Source organism: Herpailurus yagouaroundi, unplaced genomic scaffold, assembly GCF_014898765.1.
Source record: "Herpailurus yagouaroundi ecotype Mexico unplaced genomic scaffold, PumYag 428, whole genome shotgun sequence".
Lineage (NCBI taxonomy): Eukaryota > Metazoa > Chordata > Mammalia > Carnivora > Felidae > Herpailurus > Herpailurus yagouaroundi.
In genome coordinates this window covers 414,381-438,393 of record NW_024412645.1, presented here as the reverse complement: position 1 = coordinate 438,393, position 24,013 = coordinate 414,381, and the positions used below count along the sequence as shown (strand labels likewise).

At 42.7% G+C, this 24,013-nt stretch overlaps 1 protein-coding gene across 13 annotated transcripts in view; it reads left to right on the top strand.

Moving 5' to 3' along the window:
• Window positions 1–24,013, top strand: part of DEPDC5 (DEP domain containing 5, GATOR1 subcomplex subunit) — a 126,986-nt gene that overhangs the window by 42,507 nt on the left and 60,466 nt on the right. For 8 of the 13 annotated variants that reach the window (XR_005787036.1, XM_040463991.1, XM_040463994.1 and 5 more), the window contains 7 exons: window positions 3,054–3,123; window positions 5,134–5,170; window positions 5,691–5,811; window positions 8,376–8,596; window positions 13,557–13,760; window positions 15,903–16,038; window positions 17,036–17,133. Coding sequence is in view for 10 of the 13 variants with exons in the window: in XM_040463991.1 (XP_040319925.1) it covers window positions 3,054–3,123; window positions 5,134–5,170; window positions 5,691–5,811; window positions 8,376–8,596; window positions 13,557–13,760; window positions 15,903–16,038; window positions 17,036–17,133 (887 nt within the window). In the remaining 3 variants the exon portion in view is untranslated. The remainder of the gene's footprint in view (window positions 1–3,053; window positions 3,124–5,133; window positions 5,171–5,690; window positions 5,812–8,375; window positions 8,597–13,556; window positions 13,761–15,902; window positions 16,039–17,035; window positions 17,134–24,013) is intronic. The other 5 variants (XM_040463996.1, XM_040463997.1, XM_040463995.1 and 2 more) reach the window with 2 other exon arrangements.

The following is a 24,013-nucleotide window of genomic DNA, read 5'->3' as shown; positions in this document are numbered from 1 at the left end:
TGTCAGCACAGAGCTGGATGTGGGGCTCAATCCCACGAACTGTGAGATCATGACCTGAGCCAAAATCGAGAGTCAGATGTTCAACCTACTAAGTCCCCCAGATGCCCTGATGTATCTTTTTATCAGCCCTCTCATTAGATTTGGATTTGTAATCTTATTGTGCATATATATATAGAGAGAGAGAGAGAGAGAAAGAGAGAGAGAGAGAGAAAGAGACAGAGAGGGAGGGAGAAAGAGAGTGAGAGTATGAGATGGGGAGAAGGGCAGAGGGAGAGAGAGAATCCTAAGCAGGCTCCATGCTCAGCACAGCACCTCAAATGGGGCGCATTCCCATGACCCTGGGATTGTGACATGAGCTGAAATCAAGAGTCAGTGCTCAACCAACTGAACCACCCATGTGTCCCTGGATTTGTAATCTTTGAATAGTTATTCAGATTCTTTAAAAATATGTTTTTTTTTTAAATTTTTTTTTTTTTTTTACATTTATTTTTTGAGAGACATAGAGCACAAGTTGGGGAGGGGCAGAGAGAGAAGGAGACACAGAATCCGAAGCAGGCTTCAGGCTCTGAGCTGTCAACACAGAGTCCGATGCGGGGCTCAAACACACAAACTGGGATCATGACCTGAGCCAAAGTCAGATGCTTAACCGACTAGGCCACCCAGGCGCCCCGCCCAAAAAATTTTTTTTAATGTTTATTTATTTTTGGGAGAGAGAGTGTGTGTGAGTGGGGGAGAGGCAGAGTGAGAAGGAGAGAGAGAAGGAGAGAAAGAATCCCAAGCAGGCTCCACACTGCCAGCACAGAGCCAGATGCAGGGCTCACCCCACGATTACCTGAGCCGAAACCCAAGAGTTGGACACTTACCCGACTGAGACACCCAGGTGCCCCTGACTATACATTAAGATTCTTTTGCCCATAAGAAAACAGCTGCTGTTTAATTATACACCATATTTCATTGTTTTATGTTTGGTTTAGGAAATAATTAAGGGAGAGAGTAGCTATCACACACACAAAATTGTATATGAATTTAAACACTGTAATTTCCTCAAATGTTAATTAATAATAACTTGAAGGTTTCCTGATTTATCACTGTATTTTTCATCCTAAATTGGCTTTATGATACCATTTAAGATAGACGATGATTCACACATGTATGACTTCAGAATCTGAGAGCTGGGATGCCCTGAGGCCTGCTTTTCACATCTCACTGTGAACCTTGTTTGCTTGAGCCACTCATAGACAGGAGCAAAGAGGGCTTGTGGCCAGAGGTGCATGGCTGCTCATAAGCGCCATTGTTCATATCCTGTCCACTAGCCTCTTCAAAATCATTCCACAAGGCCAGAGACCTTACTTGAAGCATAATCAAATTGTCTTCAGTGAAAAGTTATTCTCCCAAGTATTATTGGCTAGTCATGAAAATTGATCCAAAAAGTAAATTAATAGCAGATACATAAGAGTTATAAAATGGGCATTTGAGGATGCCATAGGCATCTGGAGTCTGTTTTAGAGATCATAGAGACCCTCCAGTCACACTGTATAGGTATTCCAGGAGGGTAACTTGACTTGCCAAAGGTTGAGCAGCAAGTTCATGGCAAAGCTGAAGCTGTTGGTTTAAACCATTTGAAATTGTGATTTTTACACTGGGTTTGACCTTCAAACACAGCAATTTCACGTGGGTACATCTAATAGAAACCCATTCTTCTGGCTAATATCACTTTAATACTCAGATCTTTTGCAATTAATGTCTGGAAAGCAAGCAGCATCCTCTACTTGTACTTTCCTTGGTACCACTCTAAGGAGTCAAGTCCCAGAGGCTAGTTGGACTCCAGGTCTGACTGCAGTTGGTATTTTTTTTTTTTTTAATTTATTCAATTTGAGAGAGACAGAGTGAGCAGGGGAGGGACAGAGAGAGAGGGAAAGAGAGAATCCCAAGCAGACTCCGCACCACCAGCACAGAGCCCAACACAGGGTTTGAACTCATGAAACATAAGATCATGACCTGAGCTGAAACCAAGAATTGGATGCTTAACCAACTGAGCCACCCAAACGCTCCTCCTTTCTTTTTCTCTGTTTACTCATTAGACCCAGGGCAAGGTTGGGTTTCCCAATTTTCTTGTGTGTCTGACGTGACTGCATTAAGATATGATTTTCAGGGGCACCTGGGTGGTTCAGTCAGCTAAGTGTCCCACTCTTGGTTTTGGTTCAGGTTATGATCTTGGGGTTTGTGAGTTTGAGCCCCGTGTCAGGCTCTGCACTGACTGTGTGGAGCCTACTTGGGTTCTCTCTCTCTCTTCTCTCTGGCCCTCCCCTGCTCATGCTCTCTCTCCCTGTCAAAAATAAATAAACTTAAAAAAAAAAAGATATGATTTTCAAAGAGATAAAAATTTGATGATTTGTGCCATATTTTCTTAAGACCATTTTTTTTCTTTTCTTGCCTGACTTATTCTTGCTTACCAAGTGCTGTTCAACCCAAAAGTGATAAAGACCACACTTGGGCCCAGCATCGTGCCAAGTATCAAGATGCAAAAGTATCATGGTGTAAATAGATGTAATCTCTGCCAGGAGGAGGAGATTCTCATCCAGTTAGGAATCAGGACTAGTGTGAAACAGTTAACAAGGGAAAAAAGAATAGAACAATAATTAAAACCATATTTAATATTTTGTAGTAATTACAGAACAAGTTAGAATTGGAGGAATCAGTGAAGCCTGAGACATAGGCAGTCAAGAGAGGACTAATCCATGGCTGGGGTTTCAATTTAAAGTTTAAAATGCAAGGGACTTATGGGGTGCCTGCGTGGCTCAGTCGGTTAAGTGTCTGACTTCATCTCAGGTCATGATCTCACATTCATGAGTTTGAGCCTCGCATCAGGCTCTACGCTGACAGATCAGAGCCTGGATCCTGCTTTGGATTCTGTGTCTCCCTCTGTTCATGCTTTGTCTCTCTCTCTCTCTCTCTCTCTCTCTCTCTCTCAAAAAATAAATAAATATTTAAAAAAATTAAAAAATAAATAAAATGGAAGGGGCTTAAATTAATGACCTTTTTTTCTTTCACAGTTTCTATACGTCTAAAAGCCAGCTCTTTTGTAACAGTTTCACCCCGCGAATAAAACTGGCAGGGAAGAAGGTAGGTGTCACCAACCTGTAGAGCCTTCAGGGAGTGTCACATACCAACATGGTTATTTTGATCCCAGGATATGCCCTTCTTCCCCATGGTCATGAGTAGAGTTCAAGACATTTGTCTTAGAACTTTATGATTTTCCACATTAAATACATCAACAACAAGGCAAACCTCCAGACTATAAGAAATTATCTTTGGGAAAACTATGACAACTCTTTTTAGTTCCTTAATAATGAATATTTTTGTCATGATGTGATTGGTTTATTCAGATACTGGGACTGCTCAGATACCTTTGGGGACGAAGACATGGGCACGCATTGCAGCAAAGGGGAAATATGATGTAAAGATCACATCTTGGCAGTAGTTAAAGAAATGCAAATTCAAACAAGAATGGAGATTCTTTTTGTTTACCAAATGGATTTATTTTATTTTATCAAGATTTTATTTTATTTTAGTATTTCTTTATTTGAGAGAGAGAGAGAGAGAAACAGAAACACAGAATCCAAAGCAGACTCCAAGCTCTGCGCTGTCAGCACAGAGCCTGATGTGGGGGCTCGAACTCATGAACCGTGAGATCGTGACTTGAGCCAAAGTCAGATGCTTAACTGACTGAACCACCCAGGTGCCCCTAAAGATCTTATTTTTAAGTAATCTCTATGCCCAACATGGGGTTCAAACTTAGAACCCCGAGACTGAGAGTCATACGCTCCACTGACTGAACCTGCCAGGTGGCCCTGCTTATCAAAAGGTTTAAAACAAAACAATTATACCAAGTCCTGGGAAAAGTGGTGATATTGGTGCTTGAGTACCTGGTTGGTGTACAATACTTACAAAAAGCAGTTCAGCCATGTGTATCAAGGGCAGTGCAAACGTTCATGCCATTTGACCAGACAATTCCATTTTTGGCTATATGGTTTAAGGAAACAATTGAGGATATTAAATGCAAATAGCATCTTTATTTATAATAGTTAGAAGTTGAAAATAATAGGGAAATGACTAAACCATGAACTACACTCCATGTAATATATTGCCAGTCAATAAAAGTGCCAGTTTTAAGAACCTTAAAACGTGTTTTTGATACAAGGTGAAGAGACACACAGACTGTTGGGTATGTAGGTGGCATACCAGGTACTCTCACCCATCCATCTGCCTGTTTCTAGCAGAGTTAAACTGTGAAAGCTGCTCTATTGTGGTCATGTTAGTAGTATCAGGGCCATTTTTTCCCTTTTTTTGGGGGGTGGGTAACGGGTTGATGTTACTCTTCTAATAAGGAAAATATTAATTGTGAGGACTATGAAGACTCCTTCTAAAATGGGCTTTGTCAAGTAGTGAGGTGCTAGGAGAAGGGACTCTTCCCAGAAAGGGCCACCTCCTGCCCTCTGAGGTTTTATGCCTTCATCACAACCCTTCTGGGCAAAGTGGAACATGGAGGAACTTCTCTATACATGATGATTTTAAAGAAGAAAGAGTGAGTATTGTTAGAGAAGTTTAAAGGGTCCTGAAAAAGACTTATTTGGAAGAGAAAAAAAAAGCTCTTTGTGTTTTCTTTCTACCTCTGTAAAGCATTTCAGCAAACTGGGTGATCTCTTATAGGTGTAGGCAAACCGGTGAGAGCACTGTAGTGAAGGGGGCCATGTGCATGAGGGGTTTGGGGGCAGGTAGGATACACATACCACTGGACTGACCGAGAGAGAACATGAAGGACTGGGCTTGGATTTTGGCTCTGCCACCTGTTGTGTGACTTTGAGGAAGTCCCTTTTTCTCTCTAGAATTGAATGCCCTCACCTGTACAGTGAGGATAGAGTTTTGAGGGCAACCAAGGTGTGAGGTGGGCCTGGTAGGGCCTGACACTGCGGTAGGTAGGCCTCAGGTGTTTGCTCCTGCCTTCCCGTCAGCTACAGGGAGGGGTAAGGCATGGTCTCTACCCAGGGGAGCAGCCACCTACATACATGTGCCTTGTGATAAGTTCTATGTTAGCAGAGGAGGAAGTGATTAATTATCTATTTAATTTTACAGCCTGCCTCTGAGAAAGCAAAAAATGGCCGTGATACATGTGAGTATTTTGGGGACCTCCTTTTGTCCCGTTTAAAAAGAGTCCGCTAACCCATGGCAACAAGATTATGTGAGGTCGCATAAGCAGTTCACAGCTAAGTTGGGAGACCTGAGTTTCCCTCGGAAAGTCTTTTAACTGCCTTGTATATTTTCGTCCTGTCAGCTGTGAAACAGATGCTGACAAACCTTGTTTTTCTTTTCCATCAGTCAATTGTAGGGATCAGGCAGAAAGTTTTGAAGTACTAACCGTACATATTAAGAGGATCTTTTTTTAAAGTGGGATCACAGAAGAATGAAATACTACCCAAACTTTCCCCTTATTTAGTGCTACACTCTTTTCTATATCACTTTGACATGTTAGTCATTTAATTTCAAGAACCTGATGAATGGGTTATTGTCCCACTTTTTTCAGGGAGACATGATGGTGATCACCTGTGTCTTGTGGATTTTGATGAAAGCCCTCTGAAGGCATCTGGTTGAAATGTATTTTAATGACCATTCACTTGATTTGTGTATTTCAGCTCTTGGGACTCCAAAAGAATCTGAGAACGCCCTTCCCATCCAAGTAGATTATGATGCCTACGACGCCCAAGTGTTCAGGCTGCCAGGCCCATCCCGGGCTCAGCGCCTCGCTACCTGCAGGTTTTTTGCCAGATTCACTTTGGGGTGTATATGAAAATTGCTTGGGAAAACCTTAGGGCCTGCAGGGACCTTCATGAGAGCAACCTGGAAAACGTTTTAAATTAAAATTAGCCAAATGGAAACTATACTGTGTAGATCATTAAGGGTTCTGTTTCCACCCATTTTGTTAGCTATATTTGCAAGAAATGTTGTCCCCAAATAGAGTGTTCTTCTAATCAAGAGAAGCAATTCACAAATTCTAGAATCTTCTTACTGGGCTGCCATTAATGTATATATATATAGATCCTAGGGCCCATAGTTTCTTTGGAGTATTTTATTCCCAGTGGGCAAGAGACTTTTCTGTCTTTAATTCTTGCTTTTTAAGTGTGTTCCATGTTATTTTTGTCATATGATAGTTTTTAATTGTGCTATAGTTGGATTTACCAATATATTCATTTCTGAGTCTTATGTAAAAAGGCGTCCCATCCCAGGGCTTTTTTTTTTTTTTTTTTTTACACCCCTAGTGGACTAAATACCATGAGTCCATTTTCCAAATTTCTTAAATATGCACGTTTATTTAAGCACAGTGATTGGAAGAATATTCCATCTCTTCACATTGGCAGTTGAGCTTATAGTAGCCACATGATTGTCTTCTCTCCTTTCATCTTGTCCCATCTTAAGATGAAAACATTTAGGGGCACCTGGGTGACTCAGTTTGTTAAATGGCTGACTTCCGCTCAGGTCATGATCTCTCTCACGGTCTGTGCGTTCTCTGTGCTGACAGCTTGGAGCCTGGAACTGCTTTGGATTCTGTGTCTTGCTCTCTGCTCCTGCCCACTCATGCTCTGTCTCTGTCTCTCTCAGAAACAAAAACACATTAAAATTTTTTTAAAAAAGATGAAAACATTTAGAGCTCAGACATAAAACATTTCCTAAATGTTTAGAACCTTTTGGGGCGCCTGGGTGGCGCAGTCGGTTAAGCGTCCGACTTCAGCCAGGTCACGATCTCGCGGTCCGTGAGTTCGAGCCCCGCGTCGGGCTCTGGGCTGGTGGCTCGGAGCCTGGAGCCTGTTTCCGATTCTGTGTCTCCCTCTCTCTCTGCCCCTCCCCCGTTCATGCTCTGTCTCTCTCTGTCCCAAAAATAAATAAAAACGTTGAAAAAAAAATTTAGAACCTTTAGTGCCATTAACTACAGTTCTCTTATACATAGATCTGCTTAGGGATTTGGTAGCACTTTCCTCCCGAGTATTTAAAAATGCTTTCACATACACACAAAAATAAAAAAAAATAAATAAAAATGCTTTCACAGTCGAAGATCTTTGGTTTTGTTTTTTCTAAACAAAGATGGCAAGACATGGTATTTCAGAAACTTAGGTCTTATGTTTCCTGAGGGAGCCGCCTGTGTCTTAATTGGTACTCTGTCTCCCTGCACAGGACTAAGCATACACTGGTGCCCAGATATTTACTGTTGCAATAATGTACATGCAGTCAGCCTAGGGGATCTATTTTCAGTCTCCATTTAAGCTCTGACTTAAGACAAAATCCTTCCAGGCGGAAACAGAACAGCTCTGATACCAGAGGGGGAGCCCTATCCGTAGTTGCTAACTCTTCCATTCTGAATTTTTGCCTCCCTATTGGGCTTCTCCCTTTTTGATCCTTGCTCCTACTACTTCCAGAAGTTTTCTCCTTAGGGAGTTTTATGTTTTAATAAGGATAAACTTTTTAAAACCTTTATTAAGGAAATGTTTAAACATACTCAAATAGAGTAGTATAATGAAGAGTGATCAGTGTCTTGTCTGCCTCATTTCATTACTTTCCCTACATTTTACATTTTGTTGGAGTATTCTAAAACAAATCCCTTTTTTAACCTGTAAATGTTACAGTGTATGTCTTTAACAAATAAGAATTAAAAAATAAATTATCCCAAGTACCAAAATTAACACTAATTCTTTAATATCTTCTAACAGCTAGTCTATATTCAAATTTCCCAATTGTCTCAAAAATGTGTTTTTACAGTTGGTTGATTTGAATTGGGACCTAAAGAAGATGCAAGACAAAGCATTTGGTTGGAATGTGTTTTTTCTGTGACCGTAGATTATGTTGCTTTTTTCATTTGGCTGATTGTTTTGTTATAATGTTTAACTTGTCCTCTCTTTTCTGAATTTCCTATAAACTAGCAATTACCTCTAGAGGCCTGATTATATTTAGGCTCAATTTTTGGTCCAAGAAGACTCCTGAGGTGGCTGTGTACTTTCTCTTGCATCGTATCATATCCTGTCTAGTTGCCCCATTTTCAGTGTTATGAGATTGATTGGTGGGATCAAGTAGGGTTAGACTGGAATAGTCACTCCTTTACAGCTATGACCCCGGGACTTGGGCCAATTGAGAACTGTCAGTTCTTATGCAATATCTCAAGCTGGTCGAGGGGGAATACCCCCTACATTATTTCTCACTCATAGAACACAGTGGGGATTTTTGTTATTGGTTTCCCAATTAGCTTGGGCTGGTGATAGGTTTTGGTGCTTTAATTCTAGGTGGGGCACCATCACTTGCTTGTTGGTAACTCATTGTCTCTCACTTGTCAGATCTGTGCGAGAGCGGGAGAGTCATAATCGAAAGAGCGCCAGCTCCTGTGATGTCTCATCCAGCCCTTCCCTGCCCAGCCGCACACTGCCCACTGAGGAAGTGCGGAGCCAGGCTTCTGATGACAGCTCCCTGGGCAGGAGTGCCAACATCCTGATGATCCCGCACCCCCACCTGCACCAGTATGAAGTCAGCAGTTCCTTGGGCTACACCAGCACTCGAGGTCAGAGGGCTGAAGAACGGGCACAGCAGGGCAGAGCTGGGGACAGCTCCCTTCCTGCAGCAGGGGATGGGAGGGAATGTGACCAGATGTGGGGTATAAGTCCCATATCTTATTATTTCCATGCCAGTGCAAAGTGTATAAGTCACCTGAAATGTACATATGTGTATATTATACTATTTTTGTCTCTAACACTTTTTCCCCTTTCACTGTAACTGTATACCTTTCCATATGTTAATGCAGAGCTTTTCTTAGGCCTAGGGTCAAAGGTGTATGCTTATTTTCTTATCATTGCCATTTGTGTCATGCCTAAAACAGCCTCAGTCCCGTGTTGTACTTTAAGATTTCTCCTCACAGTTAACTTGCTAACCCGGCTCACACTAGGGAGCACAGGTGCTACTTTTTCTGTATCTTATTCTGCCATCCAGCAGCACCTGCAGCTAGAGTCTACAGGTACCTCCTGATTTTTTAAAAAACTTTTAATTTTGAAATAATTATTGACTCATGGGAAATGACAGATACACACACACACACACACACACACACACACACACACACACACACACAGAGGTCCTAGGTACCTTTCACTCATTTTCACCATGGCAACATGTTGTATAACTATAGACAACATCAGACCAGGAAATTGACATTGGTACAAGCCACAGAGCTCATTCAGATTTCACTAGTATTACATGCACTCATTTGTGCGTGTGTATTTCTGTGCAGTTTGTTTTGTTTTTTAAATGTTTGTTTATTTATTTTGAGGTGGGGACAGAGAGACAGGGAAAAGGATACTCCCAAGCAGGCTCCATACTTTCAGCACAGAGCCCAACAGAGGGCTCAGTCTCATGAACCATGAGATCATGGCCTGAGCTGAAATCAAGAACCAGACACTTAACCTGTTGAGCCACCCAGGCATTCCATATTTGTTTGTTTGTTTGTTTATTTATTTATTTTTTAAGTAAGCTCTATGCCCAATATGGGTCTTGAACTCATAACCTTGAGATCAAGAATCATATGCTCTAATGACTAAGTCTGCCAGGCACTCCTCTATGCATTATTATCACATGTGTAGATTTATTTATTTATAATTATCATCATAATTAAATACAGAACTATTCCATCACCACAGGGCTGTCTTGTGTTACCCCCTTATAGCCACACACACTCACTGATCATTCTCTTGCTCTATAATTTTGTTAATTTCAAGGATGTTATATAAATGGAAGCACAGCCCTCCTGACTTTTGATCATTGACTTAGGAATGTTGTATACACATAAGCTGCCCTCTGTTGCCCTCCTGGAAGGATTCCCGAAGGGTGAGGAATGTTTTCTATGACCCAGGGTGTTGAAGGTGAAGCCATCACCTCCAGCACCATATACACTATGCCAAGGGCATAGTTTTTGACTATAGAAAAAATTTTGCTTGTTTTGTAACTGGTTCAAAGTATACATAGGAAATGCTAAAAAAGGAGAAATGAGCAGATATTTAATGACATGAGTATAGTATATCACCTATGTCACTTAATTAGTTTCAGCACTCAGGAATTTTAATACATTTGAAATTTGTAGGCTAGCACTTTCCCACTTTCTGGAAATTTCTAAGTTTGTGTGATAGTTACCCCCATTTTTCTGCAAATATTCTTAGTAGGATCTGTAACAAAAGCTAAATTACACTAAACATTAATTCTTCCCAAACCCTTGTTGCTCTAAAAGCCAGATCTCTGAGGAGATAATGTTGTAGCTTTGAAAGTAGCTTTGAAAATAGTTTTCTTAAAAATGTATCTGAATAGTAGAATTGATTTCAGTGTCCTTTAGTGATATTGGGGAGTTTTTTGGAAAAGCCAAAAAGCAATTCACTAGAATATTATAAGGCAGTACAATCTATAGGCCCTTAGTTTACTGTTTCTCTAGTGTGTTTAGGGGGTCTCACCCATCTACCTACCCAATGTAACATAGAAAACATTTCCCCTTTCCTCTATACATATTTTTTTTCTATAACATATATTTAAAAAAATTTTTATTTTTTTTAAATTTACATCCAAGTTAGCATATAGTGCAACAGTGATTTCAGGAGTAGATTCCTTAATGTCCCTTACCCATTTAGCCCATCCCCCCTCCCACAACCCCTCCAGCAATACTCTGTTTGTTCTCTATATTTTAGAGTCTCATGTTTTGTCCCCCTTCCTGTTTTTATATATTTTTGCTTCCCTTCCCTTATGTTCATCTGTATTGTATCTTAAATTCCTCATGTGAGTGAAGTCATGTGATATTTGTCTTTCTCTAATTTCGCTTAGAATAATACCCTCTAGTTCCATCCAGGTAGTTGCAATCTATATGTATTTTTGACCCACTTTATCCCTTAGTTCTTTTTTTTTTTTTTTTTTAAGTAGGCTCCATGCCCAATGTGAGGCTCAAACTCATGATGCTGAGACAGAGTCGCATGCTCTACCAACTGAGCCAGCCAGGCACCCTTATCCCTTAGTCCTATTTCTCATCCTTTTCAAAGCGTTAACTTATCTTTTTTAAAATTGGATTTTCTCCTTTTATTTTCATGATAACTAAGTAGACCATTTTCTTTTTTATTTGGTAAACCTGAGCATCAACTCATTAATTAACAGTGAAAAAATAGGGGTGCCTGGGTGGCTCAGTCAGTTAAGCATCCTACTCTTGATTTTGTCTCAGGTCATGATCTCACAGTTGGTAAGTTGGAGCACTGCATCGGGCTCTGTGCTGATAGCACATAGCATAGAGCCTGCTTGGGATTCTCTCTCTCTCTCTCTCTCTCTCTCTCTCTCTCTCTCTCTCCCCCTCTCTTCCTCTCTCCCTCCCTCTCTCTCTCCCTCCCCCTCTCTCTGCCCCTCCCCACTTGTGCTGTCTCTGTCTCCCTCAGAATAAGTAAATAAATAAATAAATTTTAATAAAACAGTGAAAAATATAGCTTTCATAGATATCTGAATGTTCCCTTCTTGCATGCAAATCAGCTTTAAGGAATTAGCTATTACTATATACCAGGTTCTTTGGTAGGCATTGGCTAAATAATGGTGGACAAAACATATTCCTTGATGCCATGGAATTTGCATCTGCTGGACCCATTTTCTGATGTGGGTGATTGCTTTAGTGAACATGGGATGCATACCAGGGGAGCTGGTTGTGGGTTTTAGCTCTTTGATCCACTTAGGTTATGTAGCATGTTACCTCCATCTCTATAATGGGAGCCTGTCTGCCATTGGACAAGACAGGTTGAGTCTGTATGTCATGCCACCTCATTGCCTGGTCAATGCTGGATGCATCCATTTCTTCATTCTTTTCTCCCAGGAATTTTTTTTTTTAAACATAGTAATATTTGCTTACTTATATCCAGGTCACTGAGTCAGTGGGAGGGGGTTCTGATCCACCCAGTCATTCAGGGCCCCAGGCTGGGATGGTATGATCGTTAGCACTGGTCTCCAAAGTTAGCACAGTAGGGGAAAAGAGAATGGAGATCATGAGTAGAGATATTTGTGGTCCAGGCCTTCATTGGAGCATGCCACTTCTACCTGTGTTCTATTGCTTGGAACGAAGTTATTATTTTTATTTTATGTCATGTCATACCATGTCATGTCATGCCATGCCATGCCATGGCATTTCCAGTGTAGTTAACATACAGTGTTATGTAAATTTCAGGTGTACAATATAGTGACTCAACAATTCCATAAATTGCTCTGTGCTCATCACAAAATATACACTCCTTAATCCCTATCACCTATTTTACCTATCAGCCCACCTCCGTCCCCTCTGGTAATCATCAGTTTGTTCTCCTAACAGTCTGTTTCTTGGTTTGTCTCTGTCTCTCTGTCTCTGTCTCTCTTTTTCCCTTTGCTTGTTTGTTTTGTTTCTTAAATTCCCCATATGTATGAAATCATGGTATTTGTCTTTCTCTGACTTATTTCACTTAGCATTATACTCTTTAGCTCCATCCATGTTGTTGCAAATGCCAAGATTTCATTCTTTTTTTTTTTTAATTTTTTTTAAATGTTTATTTAGTTTGGGGTGGGGGGGGGGGGGGGCACAGAAAAGGAGAGAGACACAAAAACCAAAACAGGCTCCAGGCTCTGTGCTTATCAGCACAGAGCCCTACATGCAGCTCAAACTCATGAGCCATGAGATCATGACCTGAGCCGAAGTCGGACGCTTAACCAACTGAGCCACCCAGGCACCCCAAGATTTCATTCTTTTTTATGGCTGAATAATATTCCATTGTATACATATACCACATCTTCTTTATCTATTCATCTATTGATAGAGACTTGGACTGCTTCCATAATTTGGCTGTTGTAAATAATGCTACTATAAACATAAGAATGCATGTATCCCTTTGAATTAGTGTTTTTGTATTCTTTGAGTAAATACCTAGGGCGATTACTAGATCATAGGGTAGTTCTATTTTTAACTTTTGGAGGAATCTCCATTTTGTTTTCCACAGTGGCTGTACCCGTTTGCATTCCTACCAACAGTGTAAGAGGTAGAACAAAGTTATTTGGCCCCAGCGTAGAGGGGCTAGAAACTATAGTCTCATGTGCCTAAGAGGAAAATCAAATGGGTTTAATGAACACACTGGCTATCTCTATCAGGGTCTGCCCTTCTGGACACCAAATATAGAATATACCCACCCTATCTCCCAGGGAGACAACTCAAGTCATTGCATCTAGCTCAAAGTGCAGGGTCTCTAGGTGATGGGTGGTTCCCTCCATCAGGTTTTGGTGTGGCTTTATTGGGCCAGTAATTTAGGAGCCAGAACTTCCTTCTCCCAAGTATTTAAAAAGTAAACAAACCCAGTGTTTCATTTCATTATACTTATTTCTTTCACTCCCTAACATGTATGACGTTCAAGATTCTAGTCAGCCTTGGCTGATTGCCTAATCCTGGTTTCACCATGGCTCTGTGCTTTCTCTTTGTGCCTCAACTCCACAATAACTGACAGATGTCCTGGAGAACATGATGGAGCCACCACAGCGAGACTCTAGTGCGCCGGGAAGGTTCCATGTAGGCAGCGCAGAATCCATGCTGCATGTTCGACCTGGGGGATACACGCCCCAGCGGGCACTGATTAACCCCTTTGCCCCCTCACGAATGCCCATGAAGCTCACATCCAACAGAAGGCGCTGGATGCACACTTTTCCTGTGGGTAAGTTGGTTGCTCAAGAAAGAGCCTTGTGCTGGGAGCTGCTAGTCCTGGTCCTTGTCACTAACCAGCTGTGTGGCCTCAGTTAAGAATCTCAACTTCTCGGGGCACCTGGGTGGCGCAGTCGGTTAAGCGTCCGACTTCAGCCAGGTCACGATCTCGCGGTCCGTGAGTTCGAGCCCCACGTCAGGCTCTGGGCTGATGGCTCAGAGCCTGGAGCCTGTTTCCGATTCTGTGTCTCCCTCTCTCTCTGCCCCTCCCCCGTTCATACTCTGTCTCTCTCTGTCCCAAAAATAAATAAATGTTGAAAAAAAAAAAAAAAAAGAATCTCAACTTCTCTGCAACTCCAGTGCCCCACCTCTAAGATGGAGCTATCCATTGCCACTCTGCCTACCCCAGGGGTTCTTGTGGGGATCCTTGAGGACACACTTGGGAAGTGACTGTGTAAACCTAAGGGCTTTTCTTCTGTTTGAAAGGGACTGTACTTTGTCATCTGCTTTCTTTCCTAAGAGTAATGCTGCTTATCCTTGTTCATTCCTTCCTCTCCTGTCTCTCTCTGGATAGTGATATTAATGTCTTGAATACACAGAAGTTATATTATTTTGTTTTTTCTCAGGAGTCTCTGACAACTAAAAAAAACCACAACTTTTGAGAAATGGGTGAGCTGGTTTTTTTGTTTTTGTTTTAGTTCAAATAAGTTGAAAAAAAGAGAAAGGATAGAATAAGTGGTTTTTTTAAATACGAGATGCTATACAGAAATGAGAATGAACTACAACCACATCCAAATTTATGTTTAAGTTTATGGACATAATGAAAGAAGCCCAACATAAGAGTGCATTCTGTATGATTCCATTTTTTGAAAGTTTGAAAGCAATCAAAACTTAAAAAGATATTTTCTTCAATCCACTGTTTTTCCTAGCCTGTCCTTTTTGATCTGTGTTTTCTCCTACAGAGGATGACAGTACGGTTTTATAAAGCTGTAGCTAAAATTAACTTCAGCTTAATGGGCTCTGACTGGGCTGGGAAGGAACAGATGCATTAAACTCCAGGGTCTTTTCGTGGAAGCCAGCCCGCTGAATGCCTGAAAATGTCTAGTTACTTCCTTTTCCACTTGCTTTTAATGTTAAAAGTTAAATCGATGAGAAATGAATCTGGTTGTGTAGGCCATAATTGGGGGTCACTCCCAAACTCCTTTTTGCCCCCCTTATCCCTGTCAAAATTACAGGATTTTTTTTCATTCCACTGTCTCTTTCTTTACATTGTTATCCCCACGGGCTCCCTTCGAGTTCTCTTAGGAGAACCATTGATGTGTCTTTCATGGCCTCCAGCTCTTCTTGCCCCCAACTGTTGGGCACACTTTACTAAAACAGGACTCTCTGGTCCTGCTTCCTCTGTTTCGTCCTCATGCCTGCCCAGTCTGCTGATAGCTGAGGCCCTCCTTTGCCTGGATCCCCAACTTTGCATCTCCTCGCTCCCATCCTCAGAGCTTCTGTTCTTTCCCATGCTCATCTGGTGGTCTCCTGCATGCCTTTTGCCTCCTCCACATTTGAGATTTCACACACATTATTTCTTCTGCCCAAGTGCCCTCTTTTTCCATTCCTACTAACCTTGCCGAACACTCACCTCTGAAATTCCTTCCCCAGGAAGCATTTTTGAATAGACTTGACTAATTGTGATTTCTCTCCCACCCACCTGATGTCTTTTATGCACTTGCGCATCCTCTGCTTCTTGGAGTCACAGCTGTCAACGTCTTACGTATTAACAGAGTCATTGACGTTTCACTCATGTGTTCCTTGTTGTTTAGTTTGTGTCATTCCTTCTGGGAGGTGCCCTCTACTCCTGTACTTCAGTGTTTCTCTATGGCATCTCAGTTTGACATGCATGAGACAGAGACTCCTGAAGTGTTTTTAGGCTGAACAGGGTGACAAATGTGAGGCCCCACAGGAAGATGAGTCCTGCTTAGAAGAGGAGATGTTCTTTTGGGAAGCTGGAGGATCACATGTGTAATATTACCCTTGGTGTGCTTTCCTTCCGGTCTCTCCCAGCGCCCACGTCTCAGCAGCTGGAAAGAAGGAAGAGTAAAGCTAAGTACAAAGCACTAGCTGTTGGGTGGGAATGATGCTCAGTGGATCTTTGTCTGGGTAGGACCATCCGGAGAGGCCATCCAGATCCATCACCAGACCCGACAGAATATGGCGGAGCTGCAGGGCAGCGGGCAGAGGGACCCAACTCACTCCTCTGCAGAGCTGCTGGAGTTAGCGTATCATGAAGCTGCTGGAAGGTGAGGATGTGCATAGGGCTCCAGAAAGTACCTTGAGAAACTCCGCGGTACCCAGAACCATGGCAGAACAGTCTGCTGACAAAATGTCATGGTTACAAGACTTGATGAGACAGTATGAGATCAAGCCCTTCCTTTGTCAGTTCCATTCCTTTCACTGGGCCAAGTGCAAAGCAAACAGCCTGACGCTGTGCCACACGTTACCTAGGCCTTGCTTTAGCTTTAGTTCAAAGCACACTTTGTAAACCTCAAATATGAGTTTTTTCTAAACCTCAGCCAAGAGTGAAAATGAGTGCTGAGACAGGTTGTTCATGCTGTGTGTTCTGGGAAGTCTGTGACTTTTGTCATTTTGGCCACCGAGAAATCCCACTGTTGAGTTTAGAAGTTGTTTCTGCTAAAAGCAATGGAAATCAAGGCCCGTGTTTATAGAAACAACTCTTGTTGAACCAGAGTTCTGAATGCATTAGAAAGCATCCAAGAGAGTCAGTGCAGGAATAAAGTCACTTACTTGACAGACATGAGCTGGGGATACAACTGGCCTCACTGTTCCTGTGATGCTTTAGGAAACACTTTGCAAAGGGCAGTCTCTTTGGTCCCTTTTTCAATCATCTCGACATCCCGTGGAATGGATGAGAGATATGGGCAGGACATGACCCTCTTTGTCAGCTCACTTGGTACCTCTTTTCAGTCACTTTATAGCCGCCTGTCTGTTTTAGCAGTGGGGAGCTGAGGATGAGGAAGGGCTGGCAGTCCAGTATGGCAGTGGGAAAGCAGTTTTTGGGGTGCCAGGGCAGGACAAGCAGGCCACAGGAGACCAGATCTGGCACAGACACCAAGCACTGAAGTCCAGTAGCCTGTGGTATGGCTCCCAGTTGTTGCCAGCCTGTGTAGCTAGATATTCAGAGCTGTTTTTGATCGAGACTCCTGGGATATGGGGTGAACAGGATAAAAGAGGTAATGCTCTGCATTAAGCCAGGTGGCTGGGCTCTGTTCTCTGCAGGCACAGCACTTCCCGCCAGCCTGGTGACAGCATGTCCTTCTTGAACTTCAGTGGAACAGAAGAGCTTTCTGTCAGCCTGCTTAGCAACAGTGGTGCAGGTAACCAATCCAAGAGGTAACAGAGTTGGGATGCTCAGAGTTGCAGGCTTACATCTAGAAACGACACAGGGACCAGAAAAGCAGGGCCATGTCTATTTTGGGATCATTTCAGCCACAATTTTGGGTGACCTATTTAGAAGCAGTGCTGTATAATGCATGGAATTATAAATGGGCTGCACGTTACGGTTTTAGCTGAGAACACATTGGTCAAGCCACATTCATCATCGCCCTGTCAGTGAGTCGTGACTGCGGGCCCCTAATGAACTTGGTGTCGAGGGTAACACTGGGGACAGCAGGAGTAGCCTCTGCTCTGGAGGAGCTTCTGGTTCTGCTAGTGGGGGGCTTACTCAGCAGCAGGTATATAAACAATCAGGAGAGACCCAGAGGGGAACAATGTGGTTCCAGTTGTGAGATCAGGAAGGAGAACGGTGGCATTGTAGCTTCGAGAAGTGGGCATGCGCCTCAGACTTGAAGCCGTAGGATTTGGTTACCTAGAGAGGTAGCAGGTCAAGGTTCGGTGTGGAGGCAGGGAGGCAGGGACAGAATGGACTTCCACTAACACAGGTTACATGCTTTCTGGAAGACCATGTATATCTACCATGTCATGCAATCATTCTAGGAGGGCATATACTATTAAGTATGTTTTGCACATGGGGCAACTTAATGTCCTGAGGTATAGAGATATTAATTGAATCTCTCAAGCCTGTGGCCAGGTGTCCTGACTGCTGTTCCTCATTTAGACCACACCATTCAGAGTATCTTTATGATGTAGGGGAACAGGAGTTGGGATGAATAAGGGCAGATTTTGGAAAGCCTCAAAAGACAGATATTGTTCAACATGAGTGTAAAAAACATTAAAACTTAGTTGGGGGTGGATATGGGGCTGCTGCTCTATGTCTTAGTTTTCTATAACTAACTTGCATTTCTGAAACTTAGCTTAAAGAAGGTATAGTGAAAGTGAAGTTGTATGAAATTGGTTAATGAATTGTTCCTTCATTCATTGGTTGCTTCATCCAACAATATTTCTAGAGGTCAGTAGCTAAGTCTTGAAAACTGGTTGGCAATAAGAGAATCCCTAAAGGATTGTCATTAATTAACTTCTTCCTTCCTTCCATCCTTTCTTTCTTTTTTCTCTTCCTCTTTCTCTGTTTCTTTTGTTCTTTTATTATTTCTCTTTAAATGAGAAGACAAATGGGATAATAGTTTGGTGATAAGATGCATTTTATGTCTGCACTTGGGGTACTTAAAATGTTACTTGGCCACCAGACTCTTGTATCAAAGGCAATCTTTCCATTTTGCTAAACCAAAGAGCCATTTTATAGGAACCCAGAGTTTGAGCTTCCTAGGCTGTGTGGGATGGTGTTGTACTGAGGAGGGGCTGTTCTTGGGCTCACAGCACTACAGTTTGAGCTAGTTTTACTGCTGATCTGAAGCAGAGGGATTACAGGTGCAGATGGTAAAAGCACCAGGATTTACCCCGACTAGTCCTGGAGTGGTTCTGGGCCTGGGATAGCTTAGGTAGACCAGATGATTCCTCAGAAGATGAGTCTTTTGTAATTTTGAAATTTACTTTGAGGAAAAGAGGGAAGTTTCAAAGAATCCTTATGTGGGGATGGTTGTGGAAGATCTTCTAATGACACCATCATGGAGTCATCTGAGCTAAAGATTCCCTGGTACACATGCATGGGAAAAGCATTTGGTGCAACCTGGATCTCTCATTCACCCTTCTCCATCTTGGACTCTTGCGCCATAGGTCCATGCACCTGATGGACCTCTCTGCTTGGATAACTCCCAAGTACCTCATCCTCAGTATACTGACAAGGAAAATCATCTCTTGTGGCTCCCCTACCCACTCTTCCTCTTCTGTTCCCTCTTTCTTTTGACTCTGGCCTGTCCCCTCCATTCTCACTGCTTCTGCTTTGGTTCAGACCCATGCCATATCTGGCCAGGATTATGACAGCAATTTTCTAAGTGGTCTTCCTGCTTTGTCCCTGCTCCCTCTGATTCATCTTCCATACTGTCACCAAGGAGATATTTCTAAATACAAATCTGATCAGCCCCTCCTTCCCACGTATAAAACCCTCCCATGGTTCATGGCCTGTAACACTAGTCATGACCCATCTGCTGCCTGCCTTTGCATCCTTATTGGTCACCACCACTTCCACACATCACTGTATACAGAAAGAACTCAGGCTCTAGACTCTTCAGATGTGAGTCCTAACTCAACTTCTAATGAGCAGTGAGGCCCTCAGGCCAAGTTACCTCTATGTGTCTTACTTTCATCATCTGTGAAGAGGATTTGTGTGAATATTAAATGTGATAATCCATGTAAAGTGCTTGGAATGGTTCCTGGCACAGTCAGCAAGTAAGAGCTGCCTTTGTCATGTGTATTATGAGATGTGCATGTGTTATATTCCAGCCATTGCTTGTGGCTCCTCCAAAGATCTTTGTCCTCATATTTCTTTGCATGGACTAGCACCCCTGCAGAATATGCTTTCACCCTATCTTCAACCCTGATTCTGCCTGGCAAACATCAGCTCAGTCTTTTTTTTTTTTTTTTTTTGGTATTCATTTTGAGAGAGAGAGAGCATCTGAGCATGAGCTGGGGAGAGGCAGAGAGAGAGGGAGAGAGAGAGAATCCCAAGCAGACTCTGGACTATCAGCACAGAGCTCAACACGGGGCTCGAACTCACAAACCATGAGATCATGGCCTGAGCTGAAACCAAGAGTTGGGCGTTTGACCTACTGAACTACCCAGGCACCTCATCAACTCAGTCTTTATGATTCAACCCCCAAAATACCTTCTCTTTGAAGCCTTCCCTGGCGGTTCTCCCCATGCCTTCCTAGGAGATGTTAGGCATGTTTCCACATCGTTCCATATGCATAACCTAATTGTACTACTTGGCATATCATGATCCCGCTGTTTGTTTCTATGTCTGTCTCTGCACTAGACTGAAAGAATTTATCTTTATTCATCTTCTCCCCACAGTGTTTAGCACATTTATTGACAAATGAATTTGTGCTTCCACGACCAAGCTGCCATATGTGAGAAGCATCTGAACAGCCCACAAAATTATTCTCTTTAATTGGTATGCAAGTGCGCAATTACATAAATATATTCTAGAATGTGTAGCTTCTTGGAGAAGGTGTGGGCTCCTCAGACTTTTTCTAGTCAGGCCAATAGAGTTAAGTAGGATCATCCTTACCTTTGCCTGTTCCCTTTATGACCAGTAGCATGTGATTTCAAAGGGGCCAGGGGTCACATGGGAACTGAACTCCCATCTTTGATCTTGTGCTTCCCGATCGATTATGTTAGCCAGCTACAGAAAGGATTAGATAAAAATCATTATAATTTTTATTACCATTTATAACCAATTAATGTCAGATCTATGAGGATATATCCCAAATCTTTCCATATGTCATCACCTCTACCAGTCCCAGCCCTATTGAAGGTACCTTCATCTCTCGCCTGGATTGTTGGGATATCCCACTAACTGGTCTCTCAGCTTCCTCTTTTTGCCCTTTCATATAGTTTATTTCCAGCACAGCAATTCAGAGTGACCCTCTGAAAATAGAAGTCAGATCATGAAACTTCTGTGCACAAAACCCTCCAAGGGCTTCCCAGTGCACTCGGATCGAAAGCCAAAGGCATTACAATAGCCGACAGAGCCCCCTCCCTCTTGCAACCCTTTGTTACTCTCAGACCTCGTCTCCTGCTTTCCCCTCTCACTTTATTATTGTAGGGGTTTCCTAAATGTATCAGGCACGCTCTGAATCTGAGGTGCTTTTTCCTGCTCTCCCCTCTGCTCTGCACTTACACTGGAGAGCTTTATGGCTAAGGTCCACATGCCTGAGTTTGCCCAGGACAGCCTGGTTTGAATTCATTGTCCTGTGTAATTATTAATAGTGTCCCCTTTCACTCTCAAAGGTGTCCTGGATTGAATGATAAATGATATGGCCATCCTACGCACAGCTTGTTCTGTTCCTTCCTTTAGGTCTTACCCAAATTGCCACTCTCTACCTTGGCACTCCCGTCCATCTTCCCTGCCTGCTACTTCTACATAATGCCACCTGTCATACTAGGTCTTTTAATTTTGTGGTTTTTATTGTAAGCTCCAACAAGGCAAGGATTTGTGTTTCGCTCATGACTATATCTTCAGAACTTAGAACAGTTCCTGGCACATATCAGGTAGTTGAATGAATACTAAAAGTTTTCTGAGGTTAGCTTTCCCTCCACTGAAGAGTGCTTTTCTTCCCTGTCTTATAACCTTGTTGAACAATTAACTAGATTCCTTTTCTCAAAGGCTTGGACAGTCTTTTTTCTGCCTTGCTTGTTTTTGAAGTGACTTTCCTTTCAATCCATCCTCAGTCTTCATGGAATATGGTTTGCTTTCTTCAAACTCACTATACTCTCACTCATTCCAGGAATGTTTATTGAACTGTAGGCACTGTGCTAAGGTCTGAGGAGAAACAAAATGATTAAGACACCAGTTCTCCTCACCTTGGGGAGCTCTGGCTCTCCATTCACTGGGATTCTATTTGAAGTAGTTTTGTGCAGGGTAACAATGATGAAAGGGAAGCCCTCTCACGGGGAGCTGGACTTAGTGGTTCCAGTGATACCATGCGGTTTGAACATGTGACCTCTGCTGCCTTATGATACATCAGGGAGTGTCCCAGCCCCGCCCATCATGGTCTTTGGAGTTTAGCCTTCAGCCTTTGCTGCTGCTCAGGTTCATCATCTGTATAATGGGCATAAAGATCTTCACCTGCCTACCTGCTTCACAGGGTTGTTATAAGGAGCAAAAGTAGATTGGGCTCCTTAACGCAAAATTGTCACACTAGGTTCTTGTTTGGGGACAAAGTGAGGTCTAAATAAATAATTAGTACCTTTTCATTTGTTAAAAAATTGAAAAGAAATGAGAGAACCTCATCTGTGACCCCACCTTCACCTCCTGGGCCTGACAGTTTGTACCATCTGCAGGCACTCAAGCGTGACTCAGATTTTCTCTTGCATTTGGACATGATTCATATGTGAGTCACGATTCACAGGAGTGGTGTCTCTGTGGGTTTCCCTCCTGGCCCGTAGACTTTCATTTCGAGCATTGTTGGCTAGAGCCTTGTACCTGTACTCTTGTTTTTCACCATGTTGCCCAGCAGGGACCAGGTGGTCAATGGAACTGGGGAGATAGCGTGTGTGGGGTGTGTGTGTGTGTGTGTGTGTGTGTGTGTGTGTGTAATTTTAGTTAATATAGAGTGCAATATTGGTTTCAGGAGTAGGATTCAGTGACTCATCACTTACATACAACACCCAGTGCTCATCACAAGTGCCCTCCCTAGTATCTATCACCTGTCTCCCACCCCCCTCCCTCCTGGGGAGATAGTTTTTATCCCTCTGTTTCTTTAAGTGGGCACCCATTTATAAGACTTCTCAGCCACTGTCATTCCCTTCATTGGGGAATAAGTGCTCTAGATAGTTTTGGAAAAGAAAATAACTAGATGCCATGCTTTCTTTCCCTGTGATATTAGGGCTCAGAATCTGTAGCTTGGTATTTGTGTTGAGTATTAGGTACATGTAGCAGCCTGAGAGCTGAAGTAAAAGTAAAACAGCACGCTGAGACTGGAGGAAAGGGCCTCAGAGTCATTCACTCAGGCTTGGGATTTTTTTTTTTTTTTAACATTTATTTATTTTTGAGACAGAGAGAGACAAAGCATGAACGGGGGAGCATCAGAGAGAGGGAGACACAGAATCTGAAGCAGGCTCTAGGCCCTGAGCTGTCAGCACAGAGCCCGACACGGGGCTCAAACTCACAGACTGTGAGATCATGACCTGAGCTGAAGTCGGACGCCCAACCGACTGAGCCACCCAAGCGCCGCACAGGCTTGGGATTTTTGTGGGAAAGTGCCATCTCTGTAGTCCAGAGAGGAGAAATGACTAGTCCCACACACAAGCTTCTAGATGTCACCCAGGGTCAGTCCCAAAGGTCCCACATGGATTACCCATTTTGGCCTGAGGTTAGCAAGCGAAGAACACGTTTCGACTTCTTGACTCTGAACAGATGTCAAAAGGCCAAGCTAAGATGGTGACTTTCAGCATTGGCTCCCCAAGGTGAATGTCTGGCTTTGAATGTTGAGAGTGAGGTCTCATTCACAAATATTAGGTTAGAGTAGAACTGACTGACCATGAGGTCTCATGTTGGTCATCTCAAGTTGTGGGACTTGTCATATGCCCACAGCCAGCACGTTTGACTGAAAATAAGTCTCATAGGCAGAGCTGGTGGAAGAGGCAGTATGTTAGATTGAACTGCAAGGAAACTGTGTATAAAGAGCCTCATGAAAGAGCCTAAAATATTTCTTTAAATATTTTTCATTGTTGGGGCGCCTGGGTGGCGCAGTTGGTTAAGCGTCCGACTTCAGCCAGGTCACGATCTTGCGGTCCGTGAGTTCGAGCCCCGCGTCGGGCTCTGGGCTGATGGCTCAGAGCCTGGAGCCTGTTTCCGATTCTGTGTCTCCCTCTCTCTCTGCCCCTCGCCCGTTCATGCTCTGTCTCTCTCTGTCCCAAAAATAAATAAACGTTGAAAAAAAAAATTTAAATATTTTTCATTGTTTTTAAAAAGTAAAGTGTGTGTGTGTGTGTGTGTGTGTGTGTGTGTAGCATAAAAGACTGGCGGCCTTATATGTGCTTTTGTCTGTTAGAGATGGTGCAGTTCTTGTCTAGGATCCTATTGGTTGCCTCTTTGAGCTCAAGGAATTGCCCACAAAGTTATAAGTTGAACTGTTTTTTTATTAGTCTAAGAATTTCAATTCTTACAGACCAAGGTTGGATTCAGTTTTCTAGAAAGAAAGAAAGAAAGAAAGAAAGAAAGAAAGAAAGAAAGAAAGA